Source organism: Phaenicophaeus curvirostris, chromosome 7 (genome assembly GCF_032191515.1).
Source record: "Phaenicophaeus curvirostris isolate KB17595 chromosome 7, BPBGC_Pcur_1.0, whole genome shotgun sequence".
NCBI lineage: Eukaryota > Metazoa > Chordata > Aves > Cuculiformes > Cuculidae > Phaenicophaeus > Phaenicophaeus curvirostris.
The window spans coordinates 19,392,868-19,414,041 of NC_091398.1; the positions used below are offsets into that span (position 1 = coordinate 19,392,868).

Here is a 21,174-nt window from a genome sequence, read left to right on the forward strand (position 1 = left end):
TGTTGTCCCTTTAGTAAAGGCTGCATTTTAAGACAGCTTGTTGAATCAAATCCCTGCTGATTCTTGAATGTCATTATAAACCCAGCCTTCCAAACTAAAGCGACCTGAGTCTGTTTTCCCTGTGATACAGAACATACCACAGCAGAAGCATTCCTGCCTGTCTTGTCCAGCTGCATTCTAGGCTTCAGCATGGCAAACCCACCACTTTACAGAGGAACTGAGTAACGCGGATGTGAAAACTGAACTGGACCACATGCCAGTGACCCTCAAATAATATGTGCCTTTAAAAAATAATGCAGGGTCACCAACAGAAAGGACTGCTAAAGACAGAAATAATACATCATTAACTCAGTATAGAGAGAAAAGACATTTCCAAGTATAGCAGGCACTGTCCTGGGTAGCAGCTCTGTCAGGTGGTGCACTTTCTTCTGAATTTGCATTGAACTGATATCCTCAGAGACTGAGCTCCAAGAATTAAACCCATGAGATATAAGTGACCAAATGCAGCACCGAGCTTGCAACCAAACTACAAGGTAAATGCTAAGTTTTAGCATTCCTTCCAATTTGCATCTTATTTTATCTCTCTAAATCTTCCCTGAGGTTTCATCAGAAGCCAGTAGGCATCACTTCCTCTCCTGAACTCTACTGCTACTTAACCACAAAGGCTGCATCTCAGTTCTGAAAAAGTTGCATTTTGGTATCTGGTAGAGGTACCCTCATTATGTATACACTATTGTTGCTTTCTCTGCATTTACATAGCTCAAATTACTACACACAATTTTCAGCAACTGGATTGAGAATTCATCCCAGGACCTACAGTTTAACACAAGCAGCTTAGAAGCAGGAGACAAGGGATTCAGCAGGCCAGGCTCTTCAATAATAAACTGGTCATGGTTAGTTTATTCAGATCACATACTGATACAGTACATCTGGTGGGTAATCTCAAGAAAGAGGAAACAATGGCTCCTCTAATTAGGCATGGAACTCAATTTCTGTGGGTATACCGGCACAGTGCTAACCTGGCAGGAAGACCACCACCTAACAGAACTTCCATCCAATATAGTACAATGATCTCCTCGACATCCTGGCTTTCTCTAGTGAATGTCTTAATGTTAGCATATTGATAAACAAAAAGGTACAAGCTATGCCTTTTCTCATTTCCTTTTTTTTTTCCCTTGAATTGGGTGGTTTTTTTTTTCCTTCTCATGCGTTTGTTCTTAACCTCTACTGGAGACTGGTAAATAAAAATACTTTCATTACCAATCAGCTACTATGTACCATTTCTGACCCATTCTCCTCTTCACACCTTTTTTTTTTTTTGTGACAGCATACCGTTTTTGCAACTTTCTTGTAATTGACCTTGTTTTTAATAGTCTACTAATATTCTATTACGTTTCAGTTTGTTTATTTGAACGTAGTATTATCATCATGGTGACCCCCTAATTTTAGGTACTAGACTGGAAAAAGTTGGTCTTCTAATACTGTTGTCAAGCCTGTCTACATTAGAGTTTTACAGCACTGAAAAAACCCCAATCTTCTGTCCTACACCATTGCAGTTACATCGTAAGCCTGCAATCAGAGCCATACAGGTAAACTACTCCGTTGACAACACCGCACTAAAGTCACAGAGCTCTGAACGTGCATCCAGCTGTAGAAGACAGACCAACACTCATTCATATTTAGTCCTAGACAGTATAATCTTCTCAAAGCAAAATGCCATTGATGTTGTTTGGCAATACCCTGCTAACCAGCAAGGGCCAGATTTTTAATATCATTCCCACCTTCTCAGCATATAAACAGGAATTATTTATCTTACAGATTAAATGTTAAATGGCCCACTTCCTAGGTTAGCAGAAGTTCAAAGTCATCTGTAACAGCTCTGGTTCCAGGCTATCAGCCATTTCACCAACTTCTGATATTGCAAAACAAATCACAGATTTTATGCCAGCTTTAGAAGACTTTTTTGAATAGTGCAGTCCTGTGGATCATGTAATCTTACATTTTCATTTTTCTTCTATAATTTACGTATGTGCATATACTGACTTGCTTTTAGAGGTTGCGTATTCTAGCTTTCACTGGCTAAAAATTATTTCTGAGGTTATTGTACTGTAAAGACCGTCCCTAGTTACAACTTCTGCTTCTCAGTGTGTTCTGCTTTTACAATAAAAATCATGAATTGTAAAAAAGCTCCCTCTCTTCTATTGATGTTATTTAACTTGCCAACAACTGATTCTAAAGTAGAGTAACAAGAGATTATGTAAACAAAAATAGACATTTTAGAAACAGGAGTGGAGTTTGTATTTTAATTTCCCTGAAAAATGAACGGTAACAGCTTTGTGATTAATTTACAACTTACTACTAAAAGTCACCCGAAGGCACTCTCAACATACCGGCAAAAGTAAATGGGTTCAAAACAAGAGTATACATCATGCAGTAAGAAAAATATTTCACTGACAGGGAAGATAATGCAGTCCTCATCGTAACTTCCTGATATTAAGTCCATATTTTCTCAGTACCTTTTTTGCCTTTTCTGTAACAGTTTCTAGGCCAAGTCTAGGCAGTTACTACAAGGTTGTAATAAAAAAAGCACTGTTTACTCTGCACACAGAGGCTGTTGAAGATCCTGATTGTATTTCTAGGTTTCCTAGTTACTAACTCCTCTGTGGGTTTAACTGGCTGGCCTGTGGTTTCAAATACGGCAGCACAACTATGGACTACACTCATGGTATCTCCTCGGTAATTCTCAGTAATAATCACATTAAATATTGTAATAGGAAAGTAGGTCTGAGTTCTTCAGCCCAGTGCTTTTCAGACTTATTTTCAGACTCCCTGGACCATAAAAGGTAACCAAGAAAAACTCATTCATCGGGGCGGGGGGTGGGGTGGGGTGAATTTTCAAGCTGAGGGTCAAACCTACTGCCTCAGCCAACACTGTCCTGTCATCCTGACACGCGTTCAGACATGAACGAAGGCCAAGATGAAGCTGTCACCCTTCACAGGGACCCTCCACAAGCAACACTGAGCAGCAGGGAAACAGGCCCCACCGATATTTTTCCGCACTGCCATGTAGTTAGACAACGCTTGAACATATTTCCTGCTGTAGTTTAGCAACCGGAGAACACCGTTTCTTTTGTGTTGCGTAACACGAGGGGCAGCGCAGCAAACCGAGGCCGAGGTGCTACTAATCCCCCTTAATGTCACTAAAATAAAACCTGCCGCCGTGAATACTCGGTGCGCTCTAAGGCCCCGCACGTCGCGGCCGCCGACGCTCCCGTGAGGACGCGTCGCGTTAAAATCTGATTTGCGGCCTTATCCTGGCCGGGTTTTTATTTCACAGCGGAGGCGAGGAAGCCTCCGAGGTCGCCCCGCGCGGCTCCCCCGGGGACGCCGCGCCATTTTAGCACCGGCGGGGACAAAGCGCGGCGCGGAGGTTTCGAACGAGCGCGGCTCCAGCCCGGCGCCTCCCGAGGAATGGGGCGGGGGGGGGGTGGGGGAAGCAGCAGCTGCGGCGGCTGGTACAGCGCGGGCGGGAGGCGCGGCGGCCCGGCGGGGTTAGCGCGGCGGCAGAGCCGCCTCCCCGCGGCGCAGGCTCCCGGCCCGGCGCGGGGCTCCCGGCGGGTCGCGCACATTGTTCCTCGCCCAAGCGCTGGCAAACAGGAAGGCGCCTCGGCGCGGGGCCGCTTCCCCCCCGACCCCCCCAGCCGCCCCCGGCGCGTGACTGGCGGCCCGGGCGGCCAATGCGCGCGGCGGCGGGCGCGGGGCGCAGCCAATGGGCGCGCGCGCGCCGGGCGGGGGCGGGAGTTCCGGGCTGGCAAGCGGGCGGGCGGGCGGCGGTGTCGGCCGGGCCCCCTTCTCCCGCTGCAAGCCCCACCTTTCGGCTTTCCCGCACCGTCAATCAAAATAGGAAAAAAAAAACCGGAGTAGGCTCGGGCCGCCGCCGCCGCTTCAGCCCGTGAGCACAATAAGCATGTCCCCGGCGGCGGCCGCCTAGCCCCCGCCAGCGGGGCCTGCGTGCGAGCCCGCCCGCCCGCCTGCCTGCCTGCCTCCCGCTCGCACCCGCACCATGACCGGTACGTACGCACCGACCGAGCCGCCCCGCGGGGCTCCCTGCTCCTGCTCCGGCCCTGCGCGTCCCCGCTCCGGCCCCCGAGCGTCCGTGTGCGAGCGAGGCGAGAGCGGCACTGAGAGCAGCAGCAGGAGGAGCAGGGGGAGGAGGGAGAAGAGGGGCAGGGGCAGCAGCACGGGGAGGAGGAGGAGGAGGAGGAGGAGGGCTCCGTGCGGGAGGGCGGGGGGAGCGCCGGGGTTAGGGGGGGGGGGGGGAGGGATGGGGGAGGGAGAGGGAGGGCGGGCGGGAGAGGGAGGGGGGGGCGATCGCTCCCGTCAGTGACTCTCCCCTCCCCCTCCCCGCCGTGCCCGCAGCTCCCGAGAAGCCCGTGAAACAAGAGGAAATGGCTGCCTTGGACGTGGACAGCAGCAGCCACGGCGAGTATCTCCAGCACGGCAACGGCGCCGCCACGGCCTCCGCCGCGGCGGCCGCCCCGCAGGTGAGCGCAGGCCCGGCCGGGCCCCCCCCTCCCCGCCCCCCCCCTCCCCGGTGACACGTTGTGAGCGGGCGCGGGAGCCGGTGCCGCCGCCGCCGCTTCCTGTGCGCGCGTCTGCGAGGAGCCCGGCCGCTGTCCCGCGCTAACCGCCACCCACTTTCTCTCCCTGAACCCGCCCATTGTGGGTAGGACGCTCAGCCGTCACCGCTCGCTCTGCTGGCGGCCACCTGCAGCAAGATCGGGCCGCCGTCGCCGGAGGAGGATGAGGCCGCCGCCGCCGCCGCCTCTCACTCTGCCGGAGCGGTGAGTGCCCGCCCCGCCGCTCTCGCACGGCCTGCCGGGGGGAGAGACGGCACAGCCAGCCAGCCCGCCCGCCCGGGGGGAGGGACGGGACACACGGCACTGCCCGCCCGGGGGGAGGGACGATTGCGGGGCCGACCTGCCAGGAGAGGGGTCCCCGGGCTCCCCTGCCTCTCCAGGAGGAGCCGGGTTCCCGGGAGGAGGAGGGAGCGGAGAGCCCCCCCCCCGCGCCATGGCGAGCGCCGTCCTCGTTTACTTTCAAAACCGGGGGGAGGCGGGAAAAAAAAACCACCAAAAAACCAACGATTCCCTCCTTCGGCCCCGGCACCGGAGCGGCTCTCGGCACCCGGAGAGGCTGGGAGGCGTCTCCTCTCCACCTGAGCGCGCCCCGGCAGCCTCCCCTCGGCCGCCAGCCCGGAGCCGCGCGGCCCGGCAGCCACACAAAATGAAGGCTGGCGGCGGGGAAGGACGTCGGTGGAAGTAAAATGGCTGTTGAGAAGCGAGTGCGGCGGGGGAAGGCCGCTTCCTGTGTGGGCGCCGCGCCTGCTGCGCGCAGCCCCTCGCCTTGCCAGCTGAATTTCTGCCCCTGCTTCTCGTGCTCTGTCAGCTCTGAAAGGAGCCTCGATGACCTTGGGGTCTTGTGTGATGAGATGGATCTCGCAGACCAGAAATGTATTCTTGTCGAAGCTACTTTAACTGTCTCCATAACAAAAGGCTAATGGAAGCCCCTATGTTCTTAATTACCTAGCTGAACTGTCTTGTTGACTATTCTCATAAAGTTAAAAGAGATGGTGCGTTTTTGTATAACCGATACCTAAAAATATTGGTATATTACGACCATAATTTTTTTTTGTTTTGCTTTTAAAGCAACAAGAACAACCTTTTATGCTTTTAGGGTTCTGCAAATAGGTAAAAAAAATACGTGAACTGCACTGGTGGATGAAGTGGTTTTGCCAAGCTTCTAACAAACGTCCAAGTTGTAATGATAGTGTTAAGTTTACTAAATACTTGAGTATTTAGAATACCTTTTAGAATACCTTTAATCTATACATTTCAGCTTACTTTACATAAAAGGAAGCTGCAGAAAAATAGTTGTCTGAGACCATGCAGCAGGTTTTAGACTAATGACAGAGTTTGAAAATGTAGTAAGATTCTGAACCCCTTTCAGGCGTTCTTTCTGCCAAACCTGCTTATTTTCTAGAGCAGTTTACCTTAAAAAAATTAAACTCCTTCTAGGCATTGCAAAGTGCCTGATACCTTTAAAATTTGTTTCATAATACCAGCTGCATACAGCGGAACGTTGGATCTGTGTCTTGCATAAACATACACATTGAAAAATGAACGATGCTTAAATGATAGCTTGCTTTCATATGTCCATCCTAAGGTTGTTCTCATTTCAAAGTTGGAATTGTGCGTCTTGAGGATGGATTGATTGCTTGGCATGAGCAGTGCTGAGTGTGATGGGGTACTAGAATGCTAGTACAGAACAAATGGTTCCTGATAGTTCAAAATGGGGCAAGTGGTTTTGAAATAGTACTTTATTCTTATTAAGTTAATCTGTTGTTGTGGTTAGGTATAAGGAGCTTTTCAGGGCTATACAGAAACTATTCAAGAGAAGCAAAAATCTCAGTTAAAACTAAATATGAGTATAAACTCGCTACTTTTCAGATAAGCTCCTCCTACATATCTGTTGCGGTAATTTTTGCACTCCTACAACATAGCGTTTGAACGATTGAGAATATTTTGAGGGGAACCCGAGTGTAAAGTGGAGGAGATACCTATAGTAGCTGAAGTAGACACTGGAGTTAATTAAAATGACCTTGAAAAAGGGAGGGGAGGTTCTGAAGTCCCTGAAATACATTCTTTGTGAAAAACAGAAGGCCAGAAGGGATTTAGTGCAATAAAGGTGATTTTTCTGATCCCTTGAGTGTATCTTATTGGGGGGGTAGACGAAGGAGCTAAAATGGGTTAAATCATAGGTACCTCATAACTCATATGCAAACTAAAATCTGTACGCATCCACACAGGCATATTAACTTCTTGGGGTTTGTGATGCCTATCCCTTTTCCAGAAATGTAAGGAATAGGTTTAGTACCTGTGTATGAGTGGTGGTGCCTAATGGCAATGGTGGAGAGGCAGCCCTTTCCCAATATTTTCTATAACCAAACTGCAGGTCTGGCTGCTGAACGTCTGGTAGAACTCTCCAGCAACATAAATGGACAGTAGATATAAACTGTACATTACTTGTAGAAGTGTTTGAAGAGCTTGCGTGTATGAGAATAGTGGTCATGTGTTTTTTGGGGGTTATTTTGTTAATGCTTTATTGACGTTCACTTGCTAGGAGCTGGCAGGGCTATAGCCAGTATGCTAGGCTAGCCAGTTATTGCACACGGCTCTCCTGGCTGAAATGGTATGCTGCAGCTGCTCCCCAAGAGACCAGGAATATGATTTTAAAGCAACAGCAACAACTAAACTCCCATAGGAATGCAGGGAATATTGCATGTCTGGAATTTGTGGAAGAGCTAGAGCAAATGTGATTCTGTTTGGTGTGATCTAGTTAGCCCTGCTTTGAGCCTAAGGGTTGGACCAGATGACCTTCAGAGGTCCTTTCCAGCTGAAATTATTCTATGATTTTATGCTAGTATCTGAATCCAAGCCTGCTGTTTGAATGGATGCCACTTTGATGCCACTGAAAAGGATTAGGGTGGAAGTAAAAAGACTAGTGAATGTGGCAACTGCTTAGTATGGAAAGCAAGTGAAGAAAATTGTTGACAGAACTAAGCTCAACCCTCTCGTCTTCCATCCTGTCAGTGCAGTGGGCAGGCTGTCTCTAGTCCACAAGCTTTTCAGCTTGGATCAGGGTTCTGGTTAGAGCTATATTTACTTTTGGTTGATGAAATACTAGCAGACATTACTGCTGATGTCATCTTTGTGCATTGATAGAGATGGCAGTCCTTCATGTTAGGCTTTGACACCATGATTTATTCTACTTGTGCTCATCTGACACCATTGCTGGTGTTTGATGTTAGTGTATATGGCCTTAAGTTTGTGCCTTGCTTACCAGACAATCTTTTCCTTGGTTGCCATACTGCTGCATCCATTGTTGGTTCAGGTGCTTGGCATGGACACTTCCCCTTGAATATTGCTGCCTGCTGGGATGTGTGAAAGCCTCACTGGGATGGTATGCATTACTGCCTGACCTAGAATGACAGCTCATATGTTTTGACCTCTCCGGATGTCTTATCTCTCTTGGGAACTTAAAAGTCTGAGAAGTTTTAGTCCGGGTCTTGGTTTTTCACTGTTGTTGGCTAATAATTATGCTTTAAACTTCCGTATTTAGGATTCTTTGAAATTTAGATATAAATATTATAGTTTCATTCCAGTTAAAGCATCCACAAAGATTTTGGCAGTAGGTGAAAAGTAGAAGCAAAGCAGAAGGTGGCAGAGCTGTGCCTAGGGGAGAAAACAAGAGGAAGGAGGTTCTAGAATTCAGATCCAACAACATTTTGGTGATCATTTGTATGGCTGTTACATGGTAATATGATTGTTTAAGAAGATACAAGGTTGAGATGGTAACTACTTGTTTGTGTCCTTTGCAATGCAAAGCTAAGGACACTCTTGAACTATTGTGCTTCCAAGGGCCAGTCTTACGCTTGTGCTGGGCATGGCTGGGACAGGTGAGGATATACCGCAAGACTGATGGGAGTGTGGGGTGGGAGGACTGGGAGGCAGGTAAGTTGAGAAAAGTGGCAGGCTAGCTGGGAAAGCTGTTGGCTGCAACAGCCACCAAAGAAGGGGAACTGTTAGAGTTGACTGCCCTGACTGTTTTGTGTAGTTGTGTTGTGCACTGCAGGCTGCACTGAGTCTTGAGACAAAAGGAAAAAAAAAAAAAGAGGGGAGTGATTTGTTTGTGTATGCTACTTACCAACAATATGTCAAAAACATTTGGAGAGGTTAGTAATTAGCAAAGTGGGAAAGATGAGAATTGTTTCTGTGCTGTAGACAAAGCATTTATTTGTATTATTTACAAATAAAGGAGTGTTACAAGACTGCTTTGGCATGTCTTGAGTATTAGAATTGAGTATCTGTGCTTGACAGAGCTTAATGAAAATCTAGAATTCCAGTTTGTTCATGCCTCATGACTTTAACCATTTGAGATACAAATAGTTTTAACTTCAGCTTAGGTGGAAATAGTAATAGTGCTGCTGGATAGAGAAATATGAAGGCATTTTAAATTTAATGTTTTCCCCTATGCAAAAATATGGATGAATGCTATGTATCATAGTTATCCATGCTTCTCTGCTCTCTGGCCTGGATGATGGACGAAGTTGTTCTGGCATCCATTTTCTCCCTTATGTATGATGATACAGCTTCCTGATGCTAAGTTTCTGGATATGAACAGAGGCACCAGGAAGTGTTCATCCACCATAGAAAAACCTGCCAGCAGTTGTCTCATTTGTCTCTGTTTTATACTTCTGTGAAAGAATATTCAGCTCAGATGTAGTGTCTAACAGTGTGTTGGCTCTGCCGCTGTCAAGAAGCTCATCTTTTAAAATGTTCTTTGATTTTCACATTCCAATTATGTCTTCCTAGTGCTGGATCAGAACCAAGGGTAGAAGTTCTTTAACAGGTGGTTTAAGGGAGTTCTTAAAATAATTTGTTTTATTTCTCTTTACAGTTTTAGAGAAAGTAAGAAAACACATGCTTTAAAACATTTCCATATTTAAAGACGGCATCAAACAAAAAGTTCTCTCTGATATTTAAACATCAGTAAGAAGTATGAGGTTTTACAGAACAATTGAGGCAATCTCCTCAATGCCCTGGCTCAAAACAGGTTCAACAAGCAGATCCTCAGGACTGTGTCCAGTTGGTTTTGAGTATCTCCAAGGATGGAGACTGCACAGCCTCTCTGGGCAGCCTGTTCCAGTGTTTGGTCACCCTTATGGTTAAAAAAAACAAACCCAAACATTTTTTCTTGTGTTACGGAGGACAGGGTCAAAAGTGTTACTGAAGTAGTGATAAACGATATCCCCTGCCTAACCCCATCTAGCAAGCCAGACGTCTCATCACAGAAGGTTGTCTTGTTAGGTAATTATGCATTGTTGTCCTTCCTAAATGTAGACTGACCAATTCCCATCACCCTCCCCCCCCCCCCGGTTATTTGAAGGTTATTTTATATTTTTCCCCCCAAGGTTATTTTCAAGGTTATCTGCTCCATTGCCTTCCCAAAGATCAGGTTGTGGCCCTAGTCCTCTTTGTTGACATTCTTGATGATATGGTAGAGCCTTCAGTACCTGACTTGAAGGCACAAGGAAAACGAACCATTTCACACAAAATTCTAGTTTGGCATGCAGTTATAGAGATTAATACACATATATAGTTTAATAATTAATAAACATATGAAGTTACATACAGTCTGATTAAAAATGCCTCCTTGTTGTCATGTCTTATTCATTAATACTGCAGTTTTCTTGTTTCTACAAATGCCAGGGACATTAGACTGGCTTAATTTACACAGGTTCTGAACTTCTGCTGATTGAAAACAAGCTATTAAAGTTTTGGGTCTAGTTGTCCATCTTGTGCAAAAAGATGTAGATGTCTTTAAATGAGACACAATTAAATGTTAAATATGTTTCAGTAGATTGGAATTCTCTTCTAAAATAAAATTTTAAGCAGCCCAAGGTAATAACTTTTTCCCTGAAACATTCTTTCATTCTCTAAATTTTTGATTTGGCCAAATGTATTTCTCTGCATTGTGTGGCTTCATTGGCAGACATCTGAAATATACAAGAGAATTAATTTGCTCTAACAAGCTGCTTTGTGTTAAGTGAACCACAGTGACTGACGTTGAGCATGTTTTTAACCTATGGCAAGTTCAAGATAGAATGTATTAGCTCATAGCTTAATGAGTGAGTTGAAGCAAGTGCATTTTATCTTGTATTTGTAATGACGTAAGAATGCACAGATAGTTTACTGTAGCTTGGTAAATACATGGCATTAAACTCATGCATTAGAGACTTAACTCTTTTACAAAACAACAATTTGGATGAGGCAGTGGTCAATCTTGTTCATAGGTATGTGATTTTTACATGTTTAGGAGCTTGTGACTCATTATCTGTCCACGTCTGCTTGTTTTGATGATGCTTTTGCTCCAGGACTAAAGGGACAAAATTGACTTCCTGTAAAGTGCACCAAAAAGCAGTGTGCAATAGGCCAGCACAGACAAGTGTTTGGTAGTTCTTCACAATAAAATACTGAAGGCTGTGACACGTGGCCAGTTGATCACATTTGATGTGTTGAAATGCAGGTACCTACAACATATGCCAATTCTTACAGGGATGTTTCTGCCTTTTCCAATACTACTTTGGTGAAGGATGTTTTCAATGCAAATCCTATCCCTCAACGTGGTTTAGATCACTTTTTAAAGGTATTTTATCTTCTGTAAGGGTTTTTCTTGTCTCCTTCCATGTTTGACTTTTTGACATGTTTTAATTTTCTCTAAATAAATGGAACAAGACGCTAGATTTTTATTTATCATGACCCCTTATTGTCCAGGGATGAGAACTTTGGCTCAGAGAAATCTCTTTATTTTACCCGCTGGAAATGATGCAAGGTTTGTTAAAGGATCAAAAGACAAGCTGAACATTGGCTGTTGTTTCCACTCTTTGGTGGTACTTGACCCCTCTTCAGGTGGACTTCTCATTTGATTTTAATTCTTCCCATGCCAGCTACAGTCTTTGCTCTGTTGCTGTAGGTTTCTCCTGTTTCCTGATAACTGCTCCCAGTGAATTCCCTGTTGCTTCCTGTTCTCTCCTCCTTGGACAAGCATTGGTAATGCTGAACTTTCCTCAGATCTTTGTCCCTTGCTCTTGACACGCAGCCTTTGGATTGTAACCATCCAGCCGTGTCTTAAAGGCGCAGTTTCCAAACAACTGCTGTCTGAGTATCAGTTGATAAGGAAAAGAACTGCTGCGCTATCTCCAGCCTCTAAGTACTTTTCACGGGTGGCTGAGAGACAGCAAGCTCTTGCATCTTGGGACTGCTCTGTGTAAGTTAGTGAGTGGGCTGTAGATGTTGCTGATCGTACATTAGTGGTAGAACTTTGAGGAACTACACCACCACAACTTAATTGCTCGAGGATGCAGTGAAAGGCAATTACTTTTTTTATTTTTAGTAGGAAAAGGAGTCCAAGAAGTGTCTGTTAGCTCAGCAGATTTTGGTAAATGGTATAACAGTCCAGCTTGTTCTGATGGGCTGATGACCAGTTGAGGTTAGAGGTCGTCTTCAAATACTCTTTACCATACAGTGTTTTTTCATGCTTTATACTTATAATTTTGATAGCTGCCAGATGGCTTCTTGAAAACCTAGCACTCTTTGCCCCTCCCTCCTCATGATTCGTCTGGTAGTGTATGATATAGCCAGCTCCAAGAGCAGCATGTGAATAACAGGCGCTTCACGCACTGTGTGTAGCAGTAGCTTAATATTCATGTGCATGGCTGCCCTGAACTTCTCCATGGACTGACAAGTGCATCTACTGATTGAGTGGCTCTGTAGAGCTAAAACCCTTACAGAGCAGAATTTGAGGGAAGATTTGGCTAAATCATGAAAAGGTGAGGAGAGATGTATGACCAAGATGACAAGGGCAAATGGTGATGTGGAAATCAACATACGTTTGAAGAGGAGAAGCATAATGTAGGTTCCCTTTGAGCTATTTCTGTGGAGAACACTCAAATGTATTGCGTGTGAGTAGACATAGGTGTACAATTGCTTATTAGGTCAGTCCAGTTACTGCTGAAACATTCAGCATTGCTTTTACATGATCTTAAATCAGGGAGAAATTATATCAGACTTGTAATGGTTCCCATTGTTTTTTCTTTCACTCTTATTCTAACAGATACTACCAGCACATTATTTTATACCTTTATTTTATAACAACAAATTAAACATAATCACATATTTGCTTTTGGTATTTTCTGACCAATGTTTACCTATGACTTTAATGGGTCTTTTGATACTTTATTAAACTTTCAGTTAACAAATATTTATATACTAGTGAATTGAGTAGTTATGAACTTTTTAAGCAGCATTTCAACAACTAGTACCTGTATACAAACAGTGCTTAACCATGAGAGGATAAAGCTGATGTGGTAGCAGAGGAAAAAGGTATTTCTGCCTTTTTCTAGATAAGATGGTGTGACATGGAATAATTGTATAATTTCTTCTAATCTCATAAATTTTGAACTTGAAGGACAAAAGGATTTAAATAATGTTCTTTAAATGATGGGCTAATCAGTATAGGAAAGTAATAAAACAATACAGTGGAATTACTATTATTGTTTTTTCTCTTTCTGGTCTTTGAAGCATTAAGGCCATAAAATTAGTTTTGTTCTGGTGATGCTGTATCTATTTGCTAATAAACTACCTGACAGATTCCTCCCTTTCTTCCGAAGGCTAGCATTTTGGTTTTCTTATTCACGATTATTATTGGTAAAGCTCTTGAGAGGAATTTAGAACCAACATGTGTGTTTCCATTCTGGAAATAAAGCACAGTAACTTTTTAAAAAAAGTATTCAGACTTAAATAAAGAAATTTTCTTGTACTTGTAAACATTTTAGCATTGGAGCTCGGAGTAAGATAAGAAAGGGAAATTGGCAAAGTCCCAGCCTACAATATGGACTAAATTCACTCGGATGTATGCCACAGGGTTCATTCAGGCTGGCTAAGTCTCAATACCATGTTAGAGAAGAATAATCTGTGTGCTGTATTTTGCGTATCCAGGTTTTATTCTAAAGGAAGTCAGAGTGTAGCATCAGAAGGAAGCTGCAATGTGCTCTGATAGCTTCCCTACCAGGAGTGGTCACAGGATCAGTACAGCAGGATAAACTAGAGATTTTCGTTCTATGTCTTGGGGACTCTGTTAAAGAGACAAAAATTGTTTCACAGAGCTGAATGAGTTGTAAGACAAATTAACTGTTAATAAATACAAAGTTATTCCATCGGTTTACTGTAGTGCCGTGAAACAGATAAGGGGAAACTTAACTACATAATTTTTAGATTGATGTTTCTTTCTAATACCAAGTCACTTGACTACGCAAATCTGTGCTAAGGATTGCAGGATGTTAAATCTAATTCTTAATACTCTGTTCTGAAAAGCTTGCTTTGGTAAAGAAAGGTAAGTGCAATTTACCTTTTCTTTACTGAATAAGAAACAAAACCATACTACATCAGTCCTTAGGTTCTTTGATGTTTAACCTTCCAGGGGTCTGTTCTGAAACACTGACCTTTTTTATTGTTTTAGTTTAATGAAGATAGGTATTTTTAATTTCTTCCCTCACGCCAAACAGATAAATGGGACTAATACAACTATGATTTCACTGTGCAAGTCCTACGTTTAGAGGCTTTCTTCCCTAGTGAAAGAGTAACTCATATAAGCTTATAAGTACTAGGACTTCATATTACGCATAACTCAAACTGAGGCTATTCAGTCTTTCCAACCATGTGACTATGTCACCTTTTTACATTCTCCCTACTCTTGAGAGTCCTAGCATGCGCATCGATATCATATAACACAGAGTCAAAAAGAGTGGAGCTTCAGGAGATAGAGGTGACACTGGTTTCACGGCGATTCCTCCATTTTTGTGCATTAGATGCTGGGCTAGATGAAGAGCATGGCTGAGTCCCAGCCTAACCTGGTGTTGACAGCTCCAGCAGCCCCTGCCAGCTCTCTTCTTCCCGTAGCCAGGCATTTGGATTACCCAGCAGCCTCCACACCAGAGTAGCCCTGCTGCTGGTCACCTGACGTGGCCGTGGCGCAGGAGCTGCATTTGACCTGCTCATGAGCCACATGCAGCTCACGAACCGGGCTGGTTACCCTTACTTAGGCATTAGCTCGCTTACAGCATCTGTATTTTGTAGTTCTAATCCAGTTACTGTTGTTTATATGGGCTGCACTGCATGTTTTCCAGTAGCATATCTCTAGTGTTGAATTGCATGACTGTTCTAGCATATAATCTGTATGTCTCTTGTTTTAATTTTGTCTTTTCTTTTTTCTTTTTATTCAGACAGGGGATTTGGCTTCTGTGCAATTAACAGGAACCCCAAATAGATGGGAGGTCTTGTCTGCATCTCCTACCACTATAAAGGATGAAGCTGGTAATATAGTACAGATTCCAGGTGCTGCCACAGTAACTTCAAGTGGGCAGTATGTCCTTCCTATTCAGAGTTTGCAAAATCAACAAATCTTTTCTGTTGCACCAGGATCAGATTCGTCGAATGGTACAGTGTCTAACGTACAATACCAAGTAATACCCCAGATCCAGACAGCGGATGGTCAGCAGGTTCAACTTGGCTTTGCAGCCTCTTCTGATAACAGCAGTATAAATCAAGAAACTGGTCAAATTCAGATCATTCCTGGCTCCAATCAAACCATCATTGCCTCTGGAACATCTTCCGCTAATATTCAGAATATCTTATCACAGCCTGGTCAAGTCCAGGTTCAGGGAGTTGCAATCGGTGGTTCGTCTTTTCCTGGCCAAGCACAAGTAGTTGCTAACGTCCCTCTTGGACTGCCAGGAAATATTACTTTTGTACCCATCAACAGCGTTGATCTAGATTCTCTGGGACTTGGCAGTGGTTCCCAAACCATGACAGCAGGCATTAATGCAGATGGGCACTTAATAAATACTGGACAGGCCATGGATAGTTCAGATACTTCTGAAAGGACCGGTGAGCAAGTTTCTCCTGAAATTACAGAAACTGCCACTGATAATGACTTATTTGTGCCAACATCATCTTCATCACAATTGCCCGTTACCATAGACAGTTCAAGTATATTGGAACAAAATGCAAATGACTTGACCACAACTAGTGGTCAAGTTCACAGTTCTGATCTTCAGGGAAATTACATCCAGACATCAGTCTCTGATGACACGCAGGCTCAGAATATTCAGGTCTCCACAGCACAGCCAATTGTACAACACATACAGCTTCAAGAGTCTCAGCAGCCAACCAGTCAAGCCCAGATTGTACAAGGTATTGCGCAGCAGACAATCCATGGTGTGCAAGCAAGTCAAAGCATATCTCAACAGGCTCTTCAAAATCTTCAGCTGCAGCTGAATCCTGGAACTTTTTTAATTCAGGCACAAACAGTGACCCCTTCTGGGCAGATAACCTGGCAGACATTTCAAGTGCAAGGAGTTCAGAACTTGCAGAACTTGCAAATTCAGAATGCACCTGGTCAACAAATAACTCTAACCCCTGTGCAGACTCTCACTCTTGGTCAAGTTGCAGCAGGTGGAGCGTTGACGTCAACTCCAGTTAGTCTAAGCACTGCTCAATTGCCAAATCTACAGACAGTTACAGTAAACTCTATAGATTCTGCTGGTATTCAGCTGCATCAAGGAGAAAATGCTGGCAGCCCTGCAGGTATTTATTTTACTCTCTTTGCAGAAAATTGTTTTCTGTTATTGCATGTGGTTGGTTTGAATGGTGTTAATCGTAACATTATTGTCTTGCTGTGGAAACCTAGAAAATACAGGGGATTAAACATAGTGATGATAGATTTTATTTGAAACTGCTATTACATTAGAAACCGCTGTAATGGCAGAACTCTAGTCCCACCTTGCTTCTTTTAGTATAAGCTCCTGTAACTCCCAACTGGTCATATTAACAGCACTTTTAATACAGTGGTTATTGATGCTTATTGAGTTGTACCGCGCAAAAGATCTGCATACTAAGTAGCGGAAAGGGAAATTTAGCTACCAACTACAGCTTTTCTGAGACAGCAGTGCCGTTAGTGTACCCCGTTCTTCCCAGTCCTGCATAGATGAAGTTTTCACAGAAAATTCAGATATTTCTGTTCATAGAGGTTTTTTTTCACCTGAAAATTTTCAGACATACTTGAAGTACTCCTATTGGTCCACTTTTTTGTTATATGACTTTCCTACTGATTTAATATCAGTTTAACTATGATGTGCAAAACTCGCATAAGCAGAAGTGAAACAAGCATGTAATATCAAAACGGAGCCTGTGCTTACGAATGTATGTGAATATCCAGTATTAATTATTTGCATTGTGTTTCAGAATGTGCAATTGTTAATGATAAATTTCAGTATGTTTTAACTCTGTGAGCAGGGAAGAAAGGCAATTTCCTTAAAATGGGTATTTTTTAATGATTTAATGTAATTAACTTGGTAATTTTAATACTGTGCATTCCAAATTTCAGGACATAGTTACCTAAAAGAAAGAAAGAGAGATGACTGAGTTTCAAGACATTTTGGTATGCCGGAAGCTGTTTAGTCTCATCATTGCTGAGTTGTATCCAGGCTAGTTATGAGGGACAGAGTGAACAGCTGAGGTAATTTGGGAGAGAACTGTTCCGCAAATTAGCTTGGAATTTTTGTTCTGTTATAATCATGTGATCCATGGCTCTGGTGCATTAAGATACTGAAGCGTATGTGTTGGAGTAAAACATACATGTTTTGTATTGTGTGCCTGTTAAAGCATGTGAGAAGAATGCAGTGTTAAGTGAAAAATGCCTTGGGCTTGTTTCATATACCGTCTGATTATAATACTTATGTAGTTATTGATATTGGTATATTCTGTGTCAGGAAGTTTGCTTTCCCTTTGGAATCTAAAATTTGAATTTAAAATAATAAGCTGTGATATTTTTCTAGTTGCTTTGTTTTGGAATTTGCTTCTATGTTATGGACTTCTCAAGGCAAAGTTACCCGACCCAAATTGCCTGCTCTTTGCTGGCTTCTAGGCAACAGCACCAAACAGAGGAGTGTGCTACTTGCAGAATTCATTCTGCTGGGTAATCTGGATTCTTAAATTTTCTTTTTCTGGTGACCACACAAAGTCTTGATTTGTCTCCATCACACTTTGTTACCTACAGGGACAGTGTATGTAGACATCAGTAACAAAACCCGGGAATTGTGCTTTATAATACAACTAAACTCAGATATCAGAATCTAACTCTTGGAAAAAGGATCCTGTGGCTAACACTAAATATGAGGAAGACGAGAAGTTATTTATTCTTGAGAATTGTGTTTGGTATGGGCTCATGTAGCTAACATTATTTCTTGGGGAATAACATACCAGAAACTTGAGAAGACAGACAGAAAGTAAAAGGAAAGAGGAACCAAAAGAAGACACATGAAAAGGAAGTTGAACCTGCTATGTGTATTAGTTTGTCCTCGAGAGTGTTTTAACAGTGGTTCATAGTGAAACACAAGGGAGTTCCTTTGAGTATTCCTTAACTGTATTTTCCTGTGAGGAATTTCATGTGGGAAGAGAAGAGAGTAAATGGCATCTGTGAAATGTCATTAAATAGGCAGAAGTAGTAGATGAATAGTAGAAAGTATTGCCTGAAGTGAGTAGCTATAAACACCTGGTTAAATAAAGGACAGGGTGGAGATTTATAGTGACATTTTTCCTACTTGTCTAGGAATAGTAAATGGACTGGAAGGTATTAAAACTGCTATCCCCTAAATTCGGGGAGAATGTAATTGGTCCCTCATTTATGTTACAATAACCTCACTTCTCTGAAGTACCGATCATTGCGACACTGTTAACTAACTAACAGATCACACTGAATTATCTTGATTGCCCTTCAGTGTCTTTTCCATATACATCCATATACATTTTGTCTGTATTGAAGTTGTCCAAGCTAATCTTTTCCAGTGATGTTCTTCCTCCTCTTATTTATAATCCCTTACAGTATTGCAAGGCACCCTTTCTTCAGGCTGAAGAATAAATATGCAATTAGAAGCAGGTAGTGAAATCATAAAAATTCTTTTGCAGTCAAAAATATATTGTCTTTCTGATCTGTAAATTAGGGAAAACAGTTTTAAACTGAAAGAGGAAGGTATGTGGAAGGAACAGCAGATTGAGAGAAATTAAATCTGAAGAGAGAGAGGCTACTTGATTGCTTTTTTCTGCAAACTCCCAACAAGCTTTGAAACAAAATAACAAGGGTTTCCGTGTATTTACTCCTCCCGCCCTGGATAATGCACTTCCTTCCAGATCAGATGGAGTCAGGCTCTATTTTCTGTTTTCATTTAGCAAAACTTTTCTATCCGAGGCAAAAATACAAAGAACATATTCCTAGTCTTGGGTCAGAGATGGTTGGAATTATGTGAAGTCCAGAAAATATAGATTGCTCTTTAGTGGTGTAGCTGTGAAGACCATGGGTTAGATTTTAGATTTTGGTAGCTACAGTCCATTGTGTGACAGGTGTTTGTCCAAGCCTCACTTCCCAGGTAGGCAGCAGTGGACATCTTTACACTTTTCATGAGTGTGTGAGAGGGAAAAATGTCTTTACCTAGGCCCTACATTTTCTTTACATAATGTCACAACCCTAATACAAACCTAATACTTTCTCCAGTAATTGTACAGTTTTCCTTGACAAATGTTCAGTTACTATGCTTCTCCCAAAATGTCTGCTTTACCAGGCATATATACACAGAGACTTCCATTGCACTGAATTTGTTCTGAAAAGTCTCTGCTGAGCTTGTTTTATCTTGCAATGTTTATCAGAGCTTGTACTCCTCATTGTGCTTACTGGTGCCTTGTGGTGGAGAAGGGAAGAGTATTGCTTAGTCATAGCTGAAATTTTCTTCAAAATTGCTTTGCAAAGCAAAAAGCAGTGTCGGTACCTACATGTCAAACGCTGGCAAAGGGATATCTTCTTCACTTGTGTTCTGGCTTTGGTTGTCTGGTCTTGAGAGGAAGTTAAACGGGAGAAAACTTGCTGTTACTCTACTCCTTTTGTTGGCAGTTAGTAATAAAATACTGCATTGTGTGCAACAAAAAACTGTTACGTGCACAGTTCACATTACTTTTTAGCAACTTACCTGCTCAAAAAGGGTATTTATTTTTATTAGCGTGTTTATAGATTTCTTGAAACGTTTAATATAAAGTAACATTCCTTTCGGAAAAATACAGGGTACTAAAATATGCCAACTTGGGTTTCATGTTTCTGATCCTGTAAGTTTTGTCAATTTGAAAGAATTTTTAAGTTACTGCACCTTCCCCCAAGCTGTTGCCCAGACAGAGGAGACTTAACAGTCTTAAATCAAATCTAATTGTAATGGTGTCTTAGCTAATTTATTAATGTGTTGAATCACAGTTTTGGATTGGTTATTGCCTGAAAAAAAGCAGTTCTACCAGGTCTTATCTCGGTTGCTTAAGATGCTGGATCCTTTTTTTTTTTTTTTTGCTACTTCTTTTCACTGTTCTAGTAGTATCTGCAGAAACTAGCTAGTGACCTGAAAGAAAATAGCGTTGGCTCGAGAAGGGACTTTGCTGTTTATCAACCCATATACACTCAGCTGGAGAATTCATTTATTTAAAAATAAAAAATTCTACAGTTTTCCAAGTTGGTCTACAGTTAGACTAAACTCAAAGGGATTCCTTTCAAGAGTTGACTCAAATTGCCACTGCAAAACTGATGTCTTCATTTCTACCTCTTTTTTTCCCCACCTTCTTTACAGGAGTATACACAGCTACCTACAGACTCATCTGCCTGCTGCTGTTGAAGCTTAAAGGCATGCCTGTTGATCAATTTATGGCATCTAGAACTTAAAAAAAAGTTTTGGCTTGTTTTCACTATTACACAACTTTGGTTTTTTCTCGTTTTAAGTTCCAGTTTTTAACCTTATTATACTTTCAGTTTTGCAGTTTTTCTTTCTAAGGCATTTTTTTATACCAAGCTTTTGAGAGAAGGGCATGGTGTTATTATTAAATTTAACCTGATTATTGAAAAAATTCTTACGAAATGCATGAAGTAAACAGAACCAATAATGTTAAGAAAATATTTTCATCTGACAGCTTATGTTTTGGGCTATCTCATTTACATTTGAGGCATTTAGTTTGCATATTGTAAATCACGTAGTTAAAACCAATTCTCCCACTGTTCTGGTTTTGATATGAAAAATTGAATTGGAAACTATGACAAATATAAGTCATTGCAGCAATTAGAGGTATTTATGTACCAATCTTGTGTAAAGAGTTTGCTTTCAGCATGATTAAATTACACTCCTTATTTCCTCATTATTTTGAAAGGAAATTAATAAATTATGGAAGAATTAGGCGATCGTGCTTGTACGTGTTTCACGATCTTGCCTGTAACAGCATATTGTAGATTATCTCCCTTCAAGTTTAGGAAAGTTTGAATAACTTCAGTCTGTTTTTTTCTAATGCAGTATCTACTGCTGCAGAAGACAATTGCATTTTTTTTTCCTTCAAATTCTTGAAAAGGTTGAATTGTTGCATCCTTGGTCTGTGTCTATTTCATGTGCTTTTCTGCAAAACTGCTCAGTATTAATTCAAT

At 42.6% G+C, this 21,174-nt stretch overlaps 1 protein-coding gene across 2 annotated transcripts in view; it reads left to right on the forward strand.

Annotated features, from left to right (window-relative positions):
* The first annotated feature begins 3,796 nt into the window (after positions 1-3,796).
* Positions 3,797-21,174, forward strand: part of SP3 (Sp3 transcription factor) — a 34,696-nt gene continuing 17,318 nt past the window's right edge. Inside the window, exons 1-5 of one of the 2 annotated variants that reach the window (XM_069861096.1) lie at positions 3,797-4,070; positions 4,420-4,544; positions 4,731-4,844; positions 14,903-14,993; positions 15,099-16,265. In XM_069861096.1, the coding sequence (XP_069717197.1) occupies positions 4,064-4,070; positions 4,420-4,544; positions 4,731-4,844; positions 14,903-14,993; positions 15,099-16,265 (1,504 nt within the window). In that variant the 5' untranslated portion in view covers positions 3,797-4,063. Of the gene's footprint in view, positions 4,071-4,419; positions 4,545-4,730; positions 4,845-14,902; positions 16,266-21,174 lie in introns of both variants that reach the window. The other variant, XM_069861094.1, reaches the window with a different exon arrangement.